The sequence below is a fragment of the Pelophylax lessonae genome, assembly GCF_965119305.1.
Source record: "Pelophylax lessonae genome assembly, chromosome: 1".
Classification (NCBI taxonomy): domain Eukaryota; kingdom Metazoa; phylum Chordata; class Amphibia; order Anura; family Ranidae; genus Pelophylax; species Pelophylax lessonae.
In genome coordinates this window covers 274,171,971-274,188,527 of record NC_138768.1, presented here as the reverse complement: position 1 = coordinate 274,188,527, position 16,557 = coordinate 274,171,971, and the positions used below count along the sequence as shown (strand labels likewise).

The following is a 16,557-nucleotide window of genomic DNA, read 5'->3' as shown; positions in this document are numbered from 1 at the left end:
GGTTTGTATAGAGGGGAGAGGGATTACCACACTTCTCCATTTTTATTGAGGTCTGTGCCCAGGTTAGGGAGATCCACCCTCTTTATTTGTCCTGTTTACCATCATTATTGAAAGTGAAAGTAAAAGCAAACCCCAAATTTTGGGTTGTCCCCAGAAAAGTAATAGAGGGGAAATCTTCCAATTGGGGCACTAGTTCTGGTGACCTGGGGGTCCCCAAAGAATTCCCTTAACCACTTAACGTCTAGCCACGTAGACCTACGTCGGCTGACTTTAAGGGGTTATACCGGGATGATGCCTCTAGCTAGAGGCATCATCCCGGTACCGTGGTTTGAAGCCGACGGTCGGCTTTCCGTCGGTAATGACCGATGCGGCTCGGGAGCCGCTCGATCGTTACCCGGGGGGGCGGGAGGGGACGTCCCCCCCTCCCGCCGCCTTCCGTGGCTTTGCTCGGGGCTCCCGGTCCACCGGGAGCCCCAAGCACCCAGCCGGCACGTCCGCCGGCTGGATGGAGTCCCGATGAATGCCGAAAACAGCATCGATCGGGTCTCCGATGACGAAACCCGGAGGCGGCGTCCATGACATCACTTCCGGGTTACTGTGCTGCAAAAGGCGGCACATTTGAAAAACGGCTGTATGCAAAAATGCCGTTTTCGGCGCTTTGCATACAGGGAAGTGTAGTGGAGGGGTCTAGGGTCTTTTAGACCCTCGATCCCTCCATAAAGTGTACCTGTCACTACATATTGGTGTCACAAGGGATGTTTACATTGCTTGTGACAGCAATAAAAGTGATCAGATTTTTTTTTTAAAAAACCTGTAATAAAGTTAAAAAAAAAAGAAAAAATAAATAGGAAAAAAAAAAATAAATTTAGCCGCCCCGTCACCGTTAGCTCGCGCACAAAAAAAAATGTATACGCAAGTCGAGCCGCGAATGAAATCGCTGTTCAAACCACACATGTGAGGTATCGCTGCGATCGCCAGAGCGTGGGCAATAATTAAAAAAAAAGAGCTACACTCTAACTCTAAACTGGTAACCGTTAAATAAATTTTAAGCTTCGTAGATTGAGATCTCTATTGACCGTAGTTTGTTGCCATCCCACGGGGGGGCGCAATTCTGAACCGTAGCATGTTGGGTATCTATTTACTCGGCGTGACATCATCTTTCACAATATACAAAAAAAATGGGCTAACTTTACTGTTTAGTATTTTTTAAATGCAGTGAAATGTGATTTTTCAAATTTTTTCCAAAAAAATGGCGTTTTAAAGACCGCTGAGCAAATACCGCGTGACAAAAAATTTTGCAATGACCGACATTTTATTCTCCAGAGTCTTCGCTAAAAAAATATATATGTTTGGGGGTTTTAAGTAGTTTTCTAGCAAAAAATACTGATTTAAACTTGTAAACAAAAAGTGTCAAAAATAGGCTTAGTGGTAAAGTGGTTAATTTGCAGGGATTTCCTCAATTCTTGTTTGGCTATGGGACAGGAAGTGAAGGGAAATCTCTGCAATGGGACATAGATGGTGCAAAAAAAAATAATCTGACAGTGGTTATAACCCTCCCTTGCTCTATGCAAAGTGAAAAAAAGTGTTTCTGTTTTGTTTATTGAGGGACACAGCAGTCCATATTTAGAACCATAGGTTATATTGCCCCCCACAGGAGTAGAACACTAGGCAGAAAAAACAACTTTGCTATTTTTTTTCGGCATTCCTAGCTGGTGTACATCCCCCTCTCTGCTATAGGCCTTCATTTTTTCTCTTTTGTTCATTGACGGACACAGCTCTCCATTATTCAGAACCACAGCGTTATATTGCCCCCTACAGGAGTAAGAAACTAGGCAGAAAAAAGACTTGGGCAAGCCTATGGGCAGTCCTAGGTGGTATACTCCCCCCCCCCCCCTCTCTGCTATAGGCCTTCAGTTTTTTTCTACCTAGTCAGGCGTAAGGATCTGGTTTCCTGTCAGGCTCTCTGGTCCTGGCAATTTTTTTCCCTTTTTAAATGGCTTTTTTTTCTCCTGATTTTTTTCCTGCGAGATCCACAGTCAACTGCCGGACTGGGTGCCGAGCTGGATATCTAGATCCAGTGGTCACCCCAGTCTGGCCAGCGAGTGCGCACAGATCACTGCTCCGCGCTAGGTTGGCCGTGACATAGCCCCACTGGACGGGGCCTGGCCTGCGAGTTAAACTCCTCACGATGTCGCATACGACCAGGTCTTGGCCTGAGTCGCAGCGTTCCTCCTGTCCAACAGTCCCCCATTTCGATGGTGAGGAGGTTCTGTCTGGAGTGGTGCCTGCTTGGTTCCTGGTATGGTGAGTAGCTGTCACCCCTCTCCCCCTGGATGGGTTTGGGATGGACACGGCCCCTCCCTGGAATGGTCAGACCTACGGGTTCCCCTCAGACCACCCCCTTGGTTTGGTGGTCCCTGTGGGGCTCATCTTGGTACTGCACGGGGGGGGTGCCCAGCCCCCCTCTCAATGCCTGATGGTGTCAGGGCTCCAGGGATCCCTCCTGGGCCCCTGGGAGCCTTGTGGAGCCGAATGTGGGGCCATTTTGCCGTAGTCGTCGCCATTTCTTTGGGGCCTTTGTGTTTCTAATGGCCGGTGGCTATGTTTGGTTGGTCCGGCGTGCTGATAGAATTTCGGCCATGACAGGGGAGCCTCTGGGCGGGGATTTTAGCTGCGGGAGCTCCTCTTTTTCCCCTGGTGTTGACTCCTGGATTTTTCCTTCCCCTTGGATGCCGCACGTGGAGCAGAGCTATCACTGGTGCAGACTGGTGCTACTCTGGTGGGGTCCCTCCCTCCCTCTCTCTGCTGCAGGTTGTGGGGTGCTCTATTGGCTGGTGACCGGGTGATGCAAACAGCGCGGTGGGGGTGTCCCATAGTGGTTCTAGACATTTTTTTTGATGGGTCCCCCTTTTTACTCTGGAGTCTCAGGAGCATGTTTCCCCACCTGACCCCCTTTCAAAGGCTTCAGGTCCCTCAGGGGCCTGAGCCCTCTATTGATGCACTGACGGCGGTCCTGGAGTCATTTGTTTTCCGAGTGGAGTTGGTCTTTGGGGGGCAGGCTAGCAAAAAAGCTTCCCCTGCCTCATCTGTCTCATCTGATCCTAAATCTGACTCGGCCGCTGTGGACGTGGCCCACCCTGCGGGGTTTGCAGCCACGCTCCCTGATTTATCAGCTAGTGAGTATGATTCCTCTACAGCTGGATCTGCGCACGAGAAGGCGCTGGTTATCGCACTGATTACATGTACTGTGCGGGAAACTTTAAAAATGGAGGATGCAGTTGCGGCGGAGGTGCCGGTCCCCTTTGGCAGCCACAAGCCATCTCGTACGGCGAAAGTGTTGGTCCAGGGGCTGCAGGTTGTCTATGATGCCTCTTTGGACGCGACTCCCCTGATTTCTGTTTCGGCAGTGGTGCTTATGCGTGTGATGTGGCTTAAGTGTTGGTCTACGGACCAGACTTCTAAAAAAGCTCTGACTGATTTACCTTTTCAAGGCAATCACTTGTTTGGAGCTACCCTAGATGACATCATTAGGAGTCTCACAGGGGGGAAGAGTACCTTTCTTCCACAGTATGGAAAGGGGAAAGAACCTGGTCACAGACGTGACCCATCTTTCTCAGGTCATAAGAAGTTGTTTCGTCCCTCAGGGTCCACTGACAAGGGTTCAAAACCTTTTAAGTCCTCCTCAGAAGGTTCCAAGCGGCCCTGGTCTGACAAGCTGAGAGCGGGATTCTCTAGACCCGCAGACAAGGCTCCTTCTGCATGAAGGTGCCTCCTTACCCGTGCCTGGGGTGGGGGGATGTCTTCACTGGTTTCCAGGCCTGTGGAACTCCTTGGTAAACAACAAATGGGTCCACAATGTGATACTGTCCAGTTACAAGACATGGTTCTTGTCCTCCAGAAAGGTTCTTCCCTTCCAATGTGCATCTGTCCTCAAGTCGATTGCAAGCTCTCTTTGGGGCGGTGCAAGACCTGTTGCTTCAGGGGGTGATGGTTCTGGTACAGGAACGGTTTCGGGGTTGTTATTCAAACCTGTTCACAGTCCCAAAGAAGGAGGGCAAGGTACGTCCAAATCTGGACCTCAAGGCCCTGAACTGCATTGTGCAGGTACAGAAGTTCAGAATGGAGTCAATTCGCACGGTGGTGGCATCCCTTCATCAGGGATACTTTCCTGCTTCTATCGACATCAAGGATGCTTACTTGAACATTTCAATATGTGCCCAACACCAGCACTTTCTCTATTTTGCTGTGGGAGATGAGCATTATTAGTTTGCGGTATTACCCTTTGGTCTTGCCTCTGCTCCTTGGGTCTTCACAAAGGTGTTTGCCCCAGTTCTGACGTTGCTACCTCAGCGGGGGATTGCTGTACTTGGCTACCTGGACGACCTCCTCTTGCTAGCGGAATCCTCTTGACGTTGAGCTCACTATACAGACCACGAAAAAGTTTGGTTGGCTTTTAAACTACCAGAAGACTGCTCTGATTCCATACAGAAAATTGGATTATTTGGGTCAGACTCTGGATTCAGCTCAAGCCAGTGTTTCTTCCACTAGATAAACTCCAGGAGTTTCATGGTGCTTACCAACCAAATTAACCTGTCCAACAGTATGCATTAAAAACAGGGGTTTAGTTAGCACACATTTGCAAAGTCATGGGTAAGCTGCAAGACCCCTTCACGGCATCTTGTATCACTTGCAGTCCTAACCTTTCTAAATTCATGAGAGTCTCCACAGTGAAAGCACATGCATTCTAATAGAGGGCAGGTGGGCCTGGAGGTAGCCCAATCCTCCTTAAAGGTGCAGGGACCCCCTGGACACCCAGCACATAGCACAATAGCAGCAAAGGTGTCCAGTGTGTCCCCTCACCAATATTTACACTAGTAACAAAGAAATGGCCCCTGCCCCATCTATAACTGGCCTTCATAGCAAGAAGCACATGGAAGGACAAACGCGTGAAAGACAAAACCAGAGAAAATTCCCAGCTCAACTCACCAACCAGTCCAACAACAACAGACAACTTGCTGTCCAGCAGGTGGTCTTTCCCCTGGCCTTGCATGCAGGGCTGGGCCTGATGTTATCTACGTTTGAGGCCGTTCTGTTTGCACAGTTCCATGTGAGGTCCCTTCAAATGGAGATCCTGGTAAAAAAACAAATGCCCAAGGTCTCCGGACAATCAGATTCGGCTGAGCAAGGAAACCAGGGGGTCCCTGGTCTGGTGGCTTCGCTCTCCAGCTCTTCCAGGGCAAATCCTTTCTCCCCTTGTATTGGACAGTGGTCACCACGGATGCCAGTCTATCCAGTTGGGTAGGTGTCCTGAGACTGAGCTCCGCTCAGGGTTGTTGGATGCTGGAGGAATCCAGACTACCGATCAGTGTCTTGGAAATTTGGGCGATCAGGTTGTGCCTGGATCACTGGATGGATCAACTTCAGGGGATCCCGGTACAGATACAGTCAAACAATGCTACGGTGGTGGCCTATGTCAATCCCCAGGGTGGAACAAAGAGTGTGTTGGCAGCCCTGGAAGTAGCCGGCATCCTCTGGTGGGCAGAAGTGGAAAACTGACAGGCAGACTATCTCAGTCAGTAGGCATTGGACCAAGAGGAGTGGTCCCTTAACCCAAACGTGTTTCATCAGATAGGTTTCTGGTCGGGCTCCCCTGAGGTGGATCTGTTGGTGTTCTGCCTCAACAAAAAGGTACCGAAGTTTGTGGCAAGGTCACGGGATCCTCTGGCAGATGCCACAGACACTCTGTGGCCCCGTGGGGCCAGTGTTGTCAGATCCATGCCTTTCCTCCTCTCAAACTTCTGCTGCGGCTTCTGTGCTGAATCAAGGCTGAAGGAATTACAGTCATTCTAATGGCTCCAGATTGGCTCGCCCGTCTTCGTACACCAACCTGGTGCAACGATTTGACAACGTCCCTTGGAGGGGATCTACTGTCCCAAGGGCCGAACTTCCATCCTGCATTACAGTCACTGGCTTTGATGGCTTGGCTGATGAAAGTCAGGTGCTGAAGGATAGCGGTTTGCTTGGGTCGGTGATTCCAACACTGCTGAAAGCTAGGGAGTCTACCTCTAGGAAGATCTACCATCGTACATGGAAAGCGTACATTTCGTGGTGTGAGTTGATTGGAGTTCACCCTCGTTCTTTTTTTCAGTGGCTTGGATTTTGACCTTCCTTCAATGAGGTTTAGAGCATAAATTGGTCTTGAGTACCATCAAGGGCCAAGTGTTGGCCTTGGCGGTCTTCTTTCAATGACCCCTGGCAACGCACTCCCTGGTGTGTACTTTTATTCAAGGGGTTCAACATCTGACTACACTGTTGCGGCCTCCTCTACTGCCGTGGGATCTGAACTTGGTGCTTTCAGTTCTCCAGAAGCCTTCCTTCGGGAATATTCTGGAGATTCCCCTGCTTACTCTGTTCCAGAAGGTTGCCTATTTGGTGGTTGTCACCTCTGCTCGCAGGGTGTCGGAGCTGGCAGCGTTATCTTGTTGTACCCCCTATTTGGTGGTCCACAAAGATAAGGTGGTTCTTCGCCCATGTCCATTGTTCTTTCCTCAGGTAGTCTCTGATTTCCATTTGAATTAAGACATTGTGTTGCCTTCCCTGTGTCCCAGGCCCAAACATATTAAGGAATTTGCTTTGCATGCCTTAGATGTGGTTCGGGCGATTCGGGTTTATTTGGCAGCCACAGAGTCCTTTCGGAGGTCAGGCTCACTGTTTGTGTTCACGGACAGGCCAAGAAAAGAGCTGTCCGCTTCTTCTGCGACCATTTCCAGATGGATCAGACAGACGGTGATGCAGGTCTATTCTATCAGGGGTCAGGTTCCTCCTTTCCCTGTAACAGCGCACTCTACTGGGGCGCTTAGTGCTGCTTGGGCCTTCCATCATCAGGCGCCAGTGGCGCAGGTTTGCAAGGTGGCCACTTGATCATCGGTAAGTCACGATAGGAGTCTGTCGCTCCACAAATTCAAATGTCTTTAGATCACCTGGACTGCATGCAAGGGACATAAAAGGAATCTGCTGTCCATGCAGATACAAATACACATGAAGTTATGCAGCCATCCTCCGAGTGTGCCCAAGGCTCTGTAACACATGTAAAAAGAAGTAAGCATCTGCAGATGCCAACACATTCACTTTGTAGAATTTTGTGAAAGTGTGCACCGACGATCAAGTAAAAAGAAGGAAGGGGGGAGGCTCCACTAAGTGTAGTATTAAAAGAATTACATTAAAAACACTTACAGGAGTGTAGCATCAAATGGGCTTATCTTAAGTAAGTGATCCAGGTGTCCAATAGGGTCCTGTGGACTTTCTCACCCCAAACGCCACTGAGGATGAAAGGCTAGCTGTCCTGTGCTGTGCCTCCACGCTGACCAGCATGAGACGCGGAGGCGGAAGTGACGTCACCGGTGTGGGGCGGGAGTCCAGGACACTGGAAACACAGCGCTTGCAGGAAATATAGTAATTCACAAAATAAATATGAGTCCAATATGATGGTGATCCTGAAGTGCAATGGTGCTAAATACAAAATTAATTGGTGCAATAAATATCCACAAATACAAAGTGCAATAGTGCTGACTGCAATGATAATTCGTGCAAAAAATGCTAGATATAATGATATTTAGTGTAATAAGTAATCCCAAATACAAAAAAGTGCAATGAGTGCTCCAAACAGTGCAAGAGGTGTACCTCACTTCCTGTATACAAACTAATTTGGCATGGCAAAAAATCATCATATCAACAAATGGCAAGAAATAATTAACTAAATAACAATGCAATCAGATTAAAATCTATTTGTTGATATGATGATTTTTTTGCCATGCCAAATTAGTTTGTATACAGGAAGTGAGGTATCATCCAAGCCGATCAGACGTCTGTTGTGATTGGCGTTTCAGCAGACGGGTCATTCCCGGGAACAGTATATATTAGTTTGCCGGACTCGGAAGTGATGTCTTTGAAAACGCTCTTGTAGGTGGGCAAAACACGTCAACGTACTTTCCGGTCACGGCAACCAACGACGTAACTTCCTGGATCCGGTGAACGCACGCCGGCGGCGTTCCCGGAAGTATTGCAAGATTACTTTTCTGCTTTAAATGCGGACCGCTATTATACATTTTGTGAGTATATTACTTATCAAATAATAAACATACATTCGGGCTTCACGATGTTGGTCCATCCTTTCTTTTGAGTGGCACAGGAGAAGGGTATCTACTGTTTTTTTCTCTTGAGGAGTCCCGTTCATTTGGATTTATCACAAGGCTCATTTGACCTTTGAAGATCCATCTGTTCTGGTGAGTGGCTTCCCTAAGGGATTCGGGACACCTCTTGCACCGTTTGGAGCACTCATTGCACTTTATGTCAGCAGCACTTTGAGCATGTTTGCACTTATTAATGGACTATATTTGATGAGCTATATTGGACTACTATATCAGTAATTTTTTTGTATTTGGGATTACTTATTACACTAAATATCATTATATCTAGCATTTTTTGCACCTTGCATTTTTGCACTAATTATCATTGCAGTCAGCACTATTGCACTTTGTATTTGTGGATATTTATTGCACCTATTAATTTTGTATTTAGCACCATTGCACTTCAGGAACACCATCATATTGGTGACCCATATTTATTTTGTGAATTACTATATTTCTTGCAAGCGCTGTTTTTTAGTACACGCTAATCAGTGGAAACAGGCTGCACACTCTGAGTTGATGGCCTTTAGAAGGAGCCGTCAGCTCAGAGCGCGTAGCCTATTTCCATGGATCAGTGTTTCCAGTGTCCTGGACTCACACCCCGCACCGGTGACATCACTTCCGTCTCCGCGTCTCATGCTGGTCAGCGTGCAGGCACAGCACAGAACAGCCAGCCTTTCATCCTCAGTGGGGGGCGAGAAAGTCCACAGGGACCCCAAATCACTTATTTAGAATGAGCCCATTTGATGCTACACTCCTGTAAGTGTTTTTAATCTTGTGGAATAAATGGAATTCCTTTAATACTACACTTAGTGGAGCCTCCCCCTTTTTACCTGATCGTCGGTGCACACTTTCACAAAATTGTACAAAGTGGATGTGTTGGCATCTGTGGATGCTTCCTTTGGCCACAAAGTTTTGCAGGCTGCTGTTTAGAGGGTCAGTTCCATCTTTGGGGGTGTATTGTTCAGGTTGGGCTCCAGTTATTTGCTGAGCTCCTGTTTACCTGGTTATTAAGGCTATTGTGTTTTAGCCTTTTTTTTTTGTCCCACCCCTCATGTTTCCCACTGCTTTGGGACATCCCTGTGGTTCTGAATAATTGGGAGCTGTGTCCATCAATAAAAGAAAGAGAAAATGGGATATTTGACTTACCGTAAAATCCATTTCTCTGAGTTCATTGACAGACACAGCCCCCATCCCTCTATGGAGTTGTAATACTTTAGACACTGCCTGTTACAAAACTGAAGGCCTATAGCAGAGAGGGGGAGAATTCCACCTAGGACTGCCCATAGGCGTAGCCAAGTCTTTTTTCATCCTTGTGTCCTACTCCTGTAGGGGGCAATATTATGCTCTGGTTCTGAATAATAGAGAGTTGTGTCCGTCAATTAACTCAGAGAAATGGATTTTACGGTGGTAAGTCAGAAATCCCATTTTTTTTCTACCTATTCAGGAGTAAGGACCTAGCTCCCTGTTGGGATCTTTGGTTCTGATATTTTTTTTTTCTCTTTCGTCCACCAACGGACGTAGCTGCTGCTTTAAATCATAGACGGATGGGTAATAAGCCCCTCCCACTAGTAGTGAACAGGTAGAGCCAAAGGCTTTGACACGCCCAGGGGGGCAGGATCCCTGGGTTATTACCTCTGGCCTCACCGTTGCATCTTCAGTTTTAGCTACCTGGTCCAGTAATTCTGGTGGCTCCCAATTGGCCCCCGGAGATCCTGGTACGCCGTTGTGATTCGGCTGAAGGTCGCAGGTCCATGGACACTTCGTCTGCGGGAAGATCTTCTATCTCAGGGTCCGATCTTCCATCCTGCTTTACAGTCGCTGGCTTTAACTGCTTGGCTGTTTAGAGCAAGGTGTTAAAGGACGGGGTCTGTCCGATTCTATGATCCCTACCTTACTCAAGGCTAGGAAGTCCACTTCTCAGAAGATTTATCATCGTACGTGGAAAGCATCCATTGCTTAGTGCGAATCACTGAAGCTGCATCCTAGGTCCTTTGCTATCAGCAGGATCCTGACCTTTCTACAGAAAGGGGTTGACCAACGTTTGGCGTTGGGCACTCTTTAAGTGTCAGATCTCGGCCTTGACTGTGTACTTAAAAACGCCCTTTGGCTACGCACTCTTTGATTGGTATATTTCTTCAGGGGGTTCGCCATTTGGCTCCCCCCAGGAAGTCTCCGTTACCTCCTTGGGACCTTAATTTGGTTCTATCGATTCTTCAGAAATCTCCTTCCAAAAACTTAACACACATTTCCTTGCTCGCCTTATCGCAGAAAGTTGCCTTTTTGGTGGCTATCACCTCTGCGCGCAGGGTTTCTGAAGGGATAAGGTAGTGTTACGGCCTAATCCGTCGTTACTTCCTAAGGTGGTTCCATCGGAACAAAGACATAGTGCTTCAGTCACTCTGTCCGAAACCTTCACATCCTAAGGAAATTGCCTTGCATTGCTTGGATGTGGTTCGGGAGATACGGTTGTATCTGGAGACTACTGAGTCCTTTCGTAAGTCAGACTCTGTGAATACTTATGGACCTCGTAAGGGTCAGGCTGCGTCTGTGGTGGCCATCTCTCGATGGATCAGACAGACGGTGGTGAAGGCGTATTCTCTTAAGGGCAGGTTGCTCCTTTCCCTGTCACGGCTCACTCTACACAGGCATTGAGTGCCTCTTGGGCTTTCCGCCATCAGGCGTCAGTGATGCAGGTTTGCAAGACGGCCGCTTGGTCGTCTGTACATACAGTGCATTGCGAAAGTATTCGGCCCCCTTGAACTTTTCGACCTTTTGCCACTTTTTAGGCTTCAATTAACTCAGAGAAATGGATTCAGAGAAAAGCGTTCCTTCTGGCTGATAGCCCCCCTTTTCCGTGGTGAGGGGTTCTGTCTGGAATGATGCCCGTCTGGTTTCTGCTGGATCAGTAAATATATGCCCCCCCCCCTCCTCCTGAATGCAGTTGGGGCGGTGGGGCCTTACCCCCCCCCCCCCCGGGATGGTCGGACCTGCAGGCACCCTCTATTTGTGTGGTTCCCTGTGGGCCACCTTTGCCGTACAACCACCCCCCCCCTCCCGGGTTAGAGCAGTGGGCAGGTGGTGGGGGCTAGTGGTTGGTACAGCACAGTACCGGTGTGAGGGGCGGGGGGCTGGCGGGCCTGGTGCCAGTGGGGCGGACTTCTCTGATGGGGTTGGCGCCACCCGGGTGGGGGTCTTGTGGCCCGGGTCACCCTCCTGCCGCAGAGTTTGTGGCCTAGGCTCCAGGGATGGTTTGGAGGTCCCTGAGAGCCTCGTGGGTGCCGCCTGTGGCGGCCATTTTCCCATAGGAGGCGCCATGCTTTTGGGGCCTGTGTTTGTTTCTCTCCCAGCGGCCATGTTGTTGTGGTCTGGCGGCAATGTTTGGTTGGTCTGGCGTCCACAGGAGCAGCAGCCATGATTGTGGAGCCTTCAGGGCGGTTAATATTGTTGTGGGAGCCCCTCCTCTACCCCCTGGTGTTGACTCCTGGGTTTCTTTTTACCTGGACGCGGCACAGGGATCACTGTTTTTTTCTGGTGCTTGGACAGGCAGTGCTGACTTTGGGCGGAGGGATAGCACAAAGTGCCCCCCACCCTTTTCTGCCTCATCTGTCTTGTCAGATCCTGAATCTGGCTCTGTCGCCACGGACGTGGCCCACCCTGCGGGGATTGTAGCCACGCTACCTGATCTGTCAGATAGTGAGGGTGATTCCTCCATTACTGCAGCGGCACATGAGAAGGTGCTGGTGGACGCACTTGTTACATCTGTGCGGGATACTTTGAAGATGGAGGATGCAGCTGAGGCGGTTGTGGAGGTGGCCGTTCCTTTTGGTACACAAGGATAAGGTGGTTCTTTGTCCACGCCCGTCGTTCCTACCTAAGGTTGTCTCTGACTTCCATTTGAATGAAGACATTGTGTTGTCGTCTTTGTATCCCAGGCCCACTCATGCCAAGAAATTTGCGTTGCATGCCCTGGATGGGGTTCAGGTGATTCTGGCAGCTATGGAGTCTTTTCGGAGGTCAGACTCACTTTTTGTGATCATGGACAGGCCAAGAAAAGGACTGTCCGCTTCTTCTGTGACCATTTCCAGATGATTCAGGCCTACTCTATCAAAGGTTGGGTTCCTCCTTTCCCTGTGATGGCGCACTCTACTCGAGTGCTTAGTGCTTCTTGGGCCTTCTGCCATCAAGCTTCAGTGGCGCAGGTTTGAAAGGTGGCCACCTGGTTGTCGGTGCACACTTTCACTTAATTCTACAAAGTGGGTGTTTTGGCATCTGCAGATGCTTCTTTTGGCTGCAAGGTTTTGAAGGCTGCTGTTTGGAGGGTATGTTCCCTCTTTGGGGGTGTATTGTTCAGGTTGGGCTCCAGTTGTTTTTTTATTCGTTGAGCTCCTGATACCTGGTTGGCTTTTTGTGTTTGACAGACACAGCACCCACCCCTCTATGGAATTTTGATATTTCTATGGTTCTGAATATGGAGTGCTGTGTCCGTCAATTAACTCTTGTTCTGCACTCTCCACTGCACAGAGCAGGTAAGTATAGACGTGTTTGTTAGGTGTATTTTTTTTTTTTTTTACCTTTATAATCTCTTTAGCTTTCCCACCTGAAACTCCATTATTTCCTTAATTTTTGCTTTTCATAATACATTAATTCTTATAAAATACAAATTTTTATGTTTACTTCACAGGTACTGTATTTTTACAGCTGCCATATTCAAAGCGAAAATATGCCTCAGGTCAGCAGAGACGGAGAAGAAATTCCACCAGTTCATCAACTCAAAGTCTTTTTGGTGAAGAAAGGATAGGTTATCATTGGGCCTATAATACTATGCTGACCAAAACGTGGCGGTCCAGTGGCACAGGGGATGAGCGATTTGCTGATCGTCTACTCAAGGATTTTACAGACTTTTGTGCTAATCGTGATAACAGACTTGCTAACTTTTGGGCCAGCTGCCTGGAGAAGATGAACACAAGTGAACCTTAAACTTTTCTGCTGTAGAGTTCGCTGATGACTGGCTTAAGGTGATGTGCGAGTCTGCTTTTGATTCTGTTTCCTCCTTAAACCTCTATGAGGACCAAATGCCTGCATCAGCTGCTTCTTCTTGCTCCTGGACCTGGTCTGAACTGATCTTAGCAGGATAAATATGGTCATTCCCCTATGGGGAAGGAAGACCTTCATTAGCAATAAGCTTCATTGATGTTGGCTTTTTTAATAAGGTGGTGCAACGTGCAATGAATCAAAAGTACAGCTATCACAAATGGTTTTGTTTATAGTTTGTGTGCCTAACATTAAAGAGTATACACTATATGTATTTTGTACCTTCGTTTATAGTTGGAGCTGGGTATCTGTGTTTGTTCTGCTGGGGGAAATATGTAACAGCAATGTAGGCTTGCACGTTACTGGTGCACTAAGCTCACCTTTAAGGCCTGGTTCACATCAATGTTTTTTATCTGTTTCTGCAGTGCTTTTTTGCACATGCGTTTTTGACTTTATGCTTTTTTCTTGGCCAATTTGTTTTTGGGTTGATTAAAAAAAGGTCCAGAAATGCACTACATGCTTTTCTGCACCATCTTTAATCGCAGCGGCTGAAAAAAGCACAGATGTGAACGTGCCCCTCAGGAAACCGTGTTAAATGGACTGTAGTGCATTTTTCTGCAAAAAGAACCAGAAACGCATAGGTGTGAACCAGGTCTAAAGCTTTTAGTTTGCTCCTCAACTTTGGAAAAAGAAACCACAAAACTGATTAGAGTGGTTTGTTGATTACCTTGCACCATTTCCAAAATGGTTAATAGCTTTTAGTTTAGTACTACATAGAAATACAAGCAGACCTGATAACAACTGTACATCACTGCAATTATTAGAATTAGGGCTCATAAAAGCTAGTATAAGGGAGTCGCGTGGTGTTGCCTAAGATGTCATATTTGATTAATGCTGCTAAAAGATGTGTTTCTTGTCGAAGATCAGAGGAAGATGTAGCTTGAAAAAGGTACATTTGCCTTTGGGAAAATTTGACCTGCAGTTGACTGTGTTCTAAGCTGCATCAACCTTCATCAAGCTGCTTTTGTATTCCCTTTGACTTATATGGAAATAAATGCACTTCTGAAGCAAACAAAAACCTGTGTATACAGGCCCCACAGGTAGGCCATCGGACTGATTGTTAATGTAGCCCAAGCCTCCCTCTCCATCCAGTCAACATAGATCACGAGTAATAACGAAATAAAAGGTATTTGTAAAAATGCATACATCGGACTATAGGACTATGTATTTGGAGTATATAGACCACTCAAAACAAAATGTTTATAATCTTCTTTAAGGCCCCTTTCACACCGATGGACCGATTTGGGCCTGCTTGTCAATTTTTCAGGCGGACCAGATCGAACCATAGCTGTCAATGGAGCACATGTCCGCTGACAGCCGCCGGGATCCGATCCAGGCCGCCAAAAACAAGACAGATGGAGATCTGTTCCCCATCCGCCGATTGGAACGGATCACAGTTGGATGAAAATGGACAGGCAATCTGTTGCCTTCCAACTGCTCCATAGAGAAGAGCATGTTGTGTCCGTGTCTGTCCACATTACGCACCTGTCATCGTCTGCTCAGCAGGGATCAGCAGACAGATTCCCTGCTGAACAGGAGGATGGAGTCCGCTTCCTCTGAAAGGGACCTAAAGTGAAAGGTATTTTCGGACATGTAAAAAAAAAAGTTTTTTTGTTTTTTTTTTCCTAGGTACTCCTTGTGGAGGGATCTGGGGGTCTAAAAGACCCCAAATCCCTCCTCGGCACTGAAAAGCATTCAAAACGCCAAGTTTGGCTGTTTTGAATGCTGTCAGTTTTTTTAATGTGGCGCCGAGTACCGGAAAATGATGTTTGACATAATTTCCGGGTTTTTTACATTTAGACCCGATCAGAGCCGAATGCAGCTTTGATCGGGTCTTCGGCGGCCGTGCAGGCAGGATGCCCGGGTCTCCCGGTGGGACGGGAGACCCGGCGAGCAGCGGAAGGAGGCGAGGGGTGGGACATCCCCTCCCGCTCTTTGTAATGACAGCCGAGCGGCTTCTCCCGCATCGGTTGTCATTACAAGACAGCCGACCGTCGGCTATGGACACCGGTACCACCAGGGTGATGCCTCTATCTGCAGGCATCACTCCGGTACAGCACTTTCCCGAAATATCGGCAATATCGGTAACCTCAGGGGCCGATTCCGATATATCGGGGAAAGTGCATATCGGCTCCCAATATATTAGTGGTGCCGATAATTGGTCGATCCCTAATAAATAAATAAATAAATATATATATGTATATATACATACAACCTATTTTCATCCTGCTCCGGTCACATGATCTGGAGGTCAATGGGGTTATAGGAGTACGCCTAAGGGATTGGGGAGAAACTTTTAAAAGCTTAGTGTAACAGTTACCTGTGAATAGTTTTCTTTAGGAATTCAGGGACTGCTGGTGGTATACTGTCACCTACAGACACTGGCAAATAAAATAGTGGCCAGCCAGGTATAATCTCCTCTACTAGCATGCCTCAGTTTCTGCTAGTGTCCCTGATGGTTGATGACTTTTCACTGCTCTGCTGAGAAAAGTGTAACCTTTTTGCTAGCTCTTTTTTTCTTCAATAAAGATTCCTCTACAAGTTGCTGAGCTGGTCATTATGTGCAGCCATCTGGATTAGTAGCTTAGCAGCTTTAGAGGCCAAACCTGGACCCTGATGGACTACACAATTGCTGGGCTAGCCTGGAATGTGACCTTTAGGCACAGGGCTTTTTGTACTGTGTTAGCCACAGAATGCTTTCAGGTCCTGAGCCATGGCACAGCACCAGGTATGACCTTGTCTCTGAAGACTTTGTGAGTAGGCCATGTAAATATGGTTTCCATGGGCTACATGCTAGAATTCTGATCTAAGCCCCTCCTTGGTTAATGCCTTCCAACCTGCCTGTGTCACTGAACACTTTAGAAGGCTTCCATGCAGTCCTTGTGAGTCTTCTGTAGCAAGGGGTCATCACACCCAGTACCTGCAGTGGACCAGTTTCAGGGGTTCCAATTAGACCTGTTCACAGTTCCCAAACCAATAGGGGCAGATGTCCTATCTTTGATTTCAAGGCCCTGAATAAGCCTTTCGCAACCTTTTTAATGTGGAGGAACCCTAGAAATTTTGTGCTGGTCTCATGGAAGCCCTGCTAAAAATTACTTCTACAGCTCACTGTTCATTAGTGTGAAGGTCAAATAGAAGAATGTGCCTTACACTTATGATCAGTGGGAATAGTTTGCCTCTTACAGATAGCTAAATAGATAATTGGTTTCAGTGGCAACTTAATTTGAAAGGCAGAAACTTCTCCTTGCCTAGGGAACCCCTAACAACCTGTGGAGGA

At 47.7% G+C, this 16,557-nt stretch overlaps 1 protein-coding gene across 6 annotated transcripts in view; it reads left to right on the top strand.

Annotated features, from left to right (window-relative positions):
- The window catches only part of DEPDC5 (DEP domain containing 5, GATOR1 subcomplex subunit), a 228,801-nt gene extending 215,400 nt beyond the window's left edge, over positions 1 to 13,401 (top strand). For all 6 annotated transcript variants that reach the window (XM_082263291.1, XM_082263293.1, XM_082263290.1 and 3 more), the window contains one exon: positions 12,871 to 13,401. In XM_082263291.1, coding sequence (XP_082119417.1) covers positions 12,871 to 13,166 — 296 coding nt within the window. In that variant the 3' untranslated portion in view covers positions 13,167 to 13,401. The remainder of the gene's footprint in view (positions 1 to 12,870) is intronic.
- Positions 13,402 to 16,557: the final 3,156 nt, after the last annotated feature.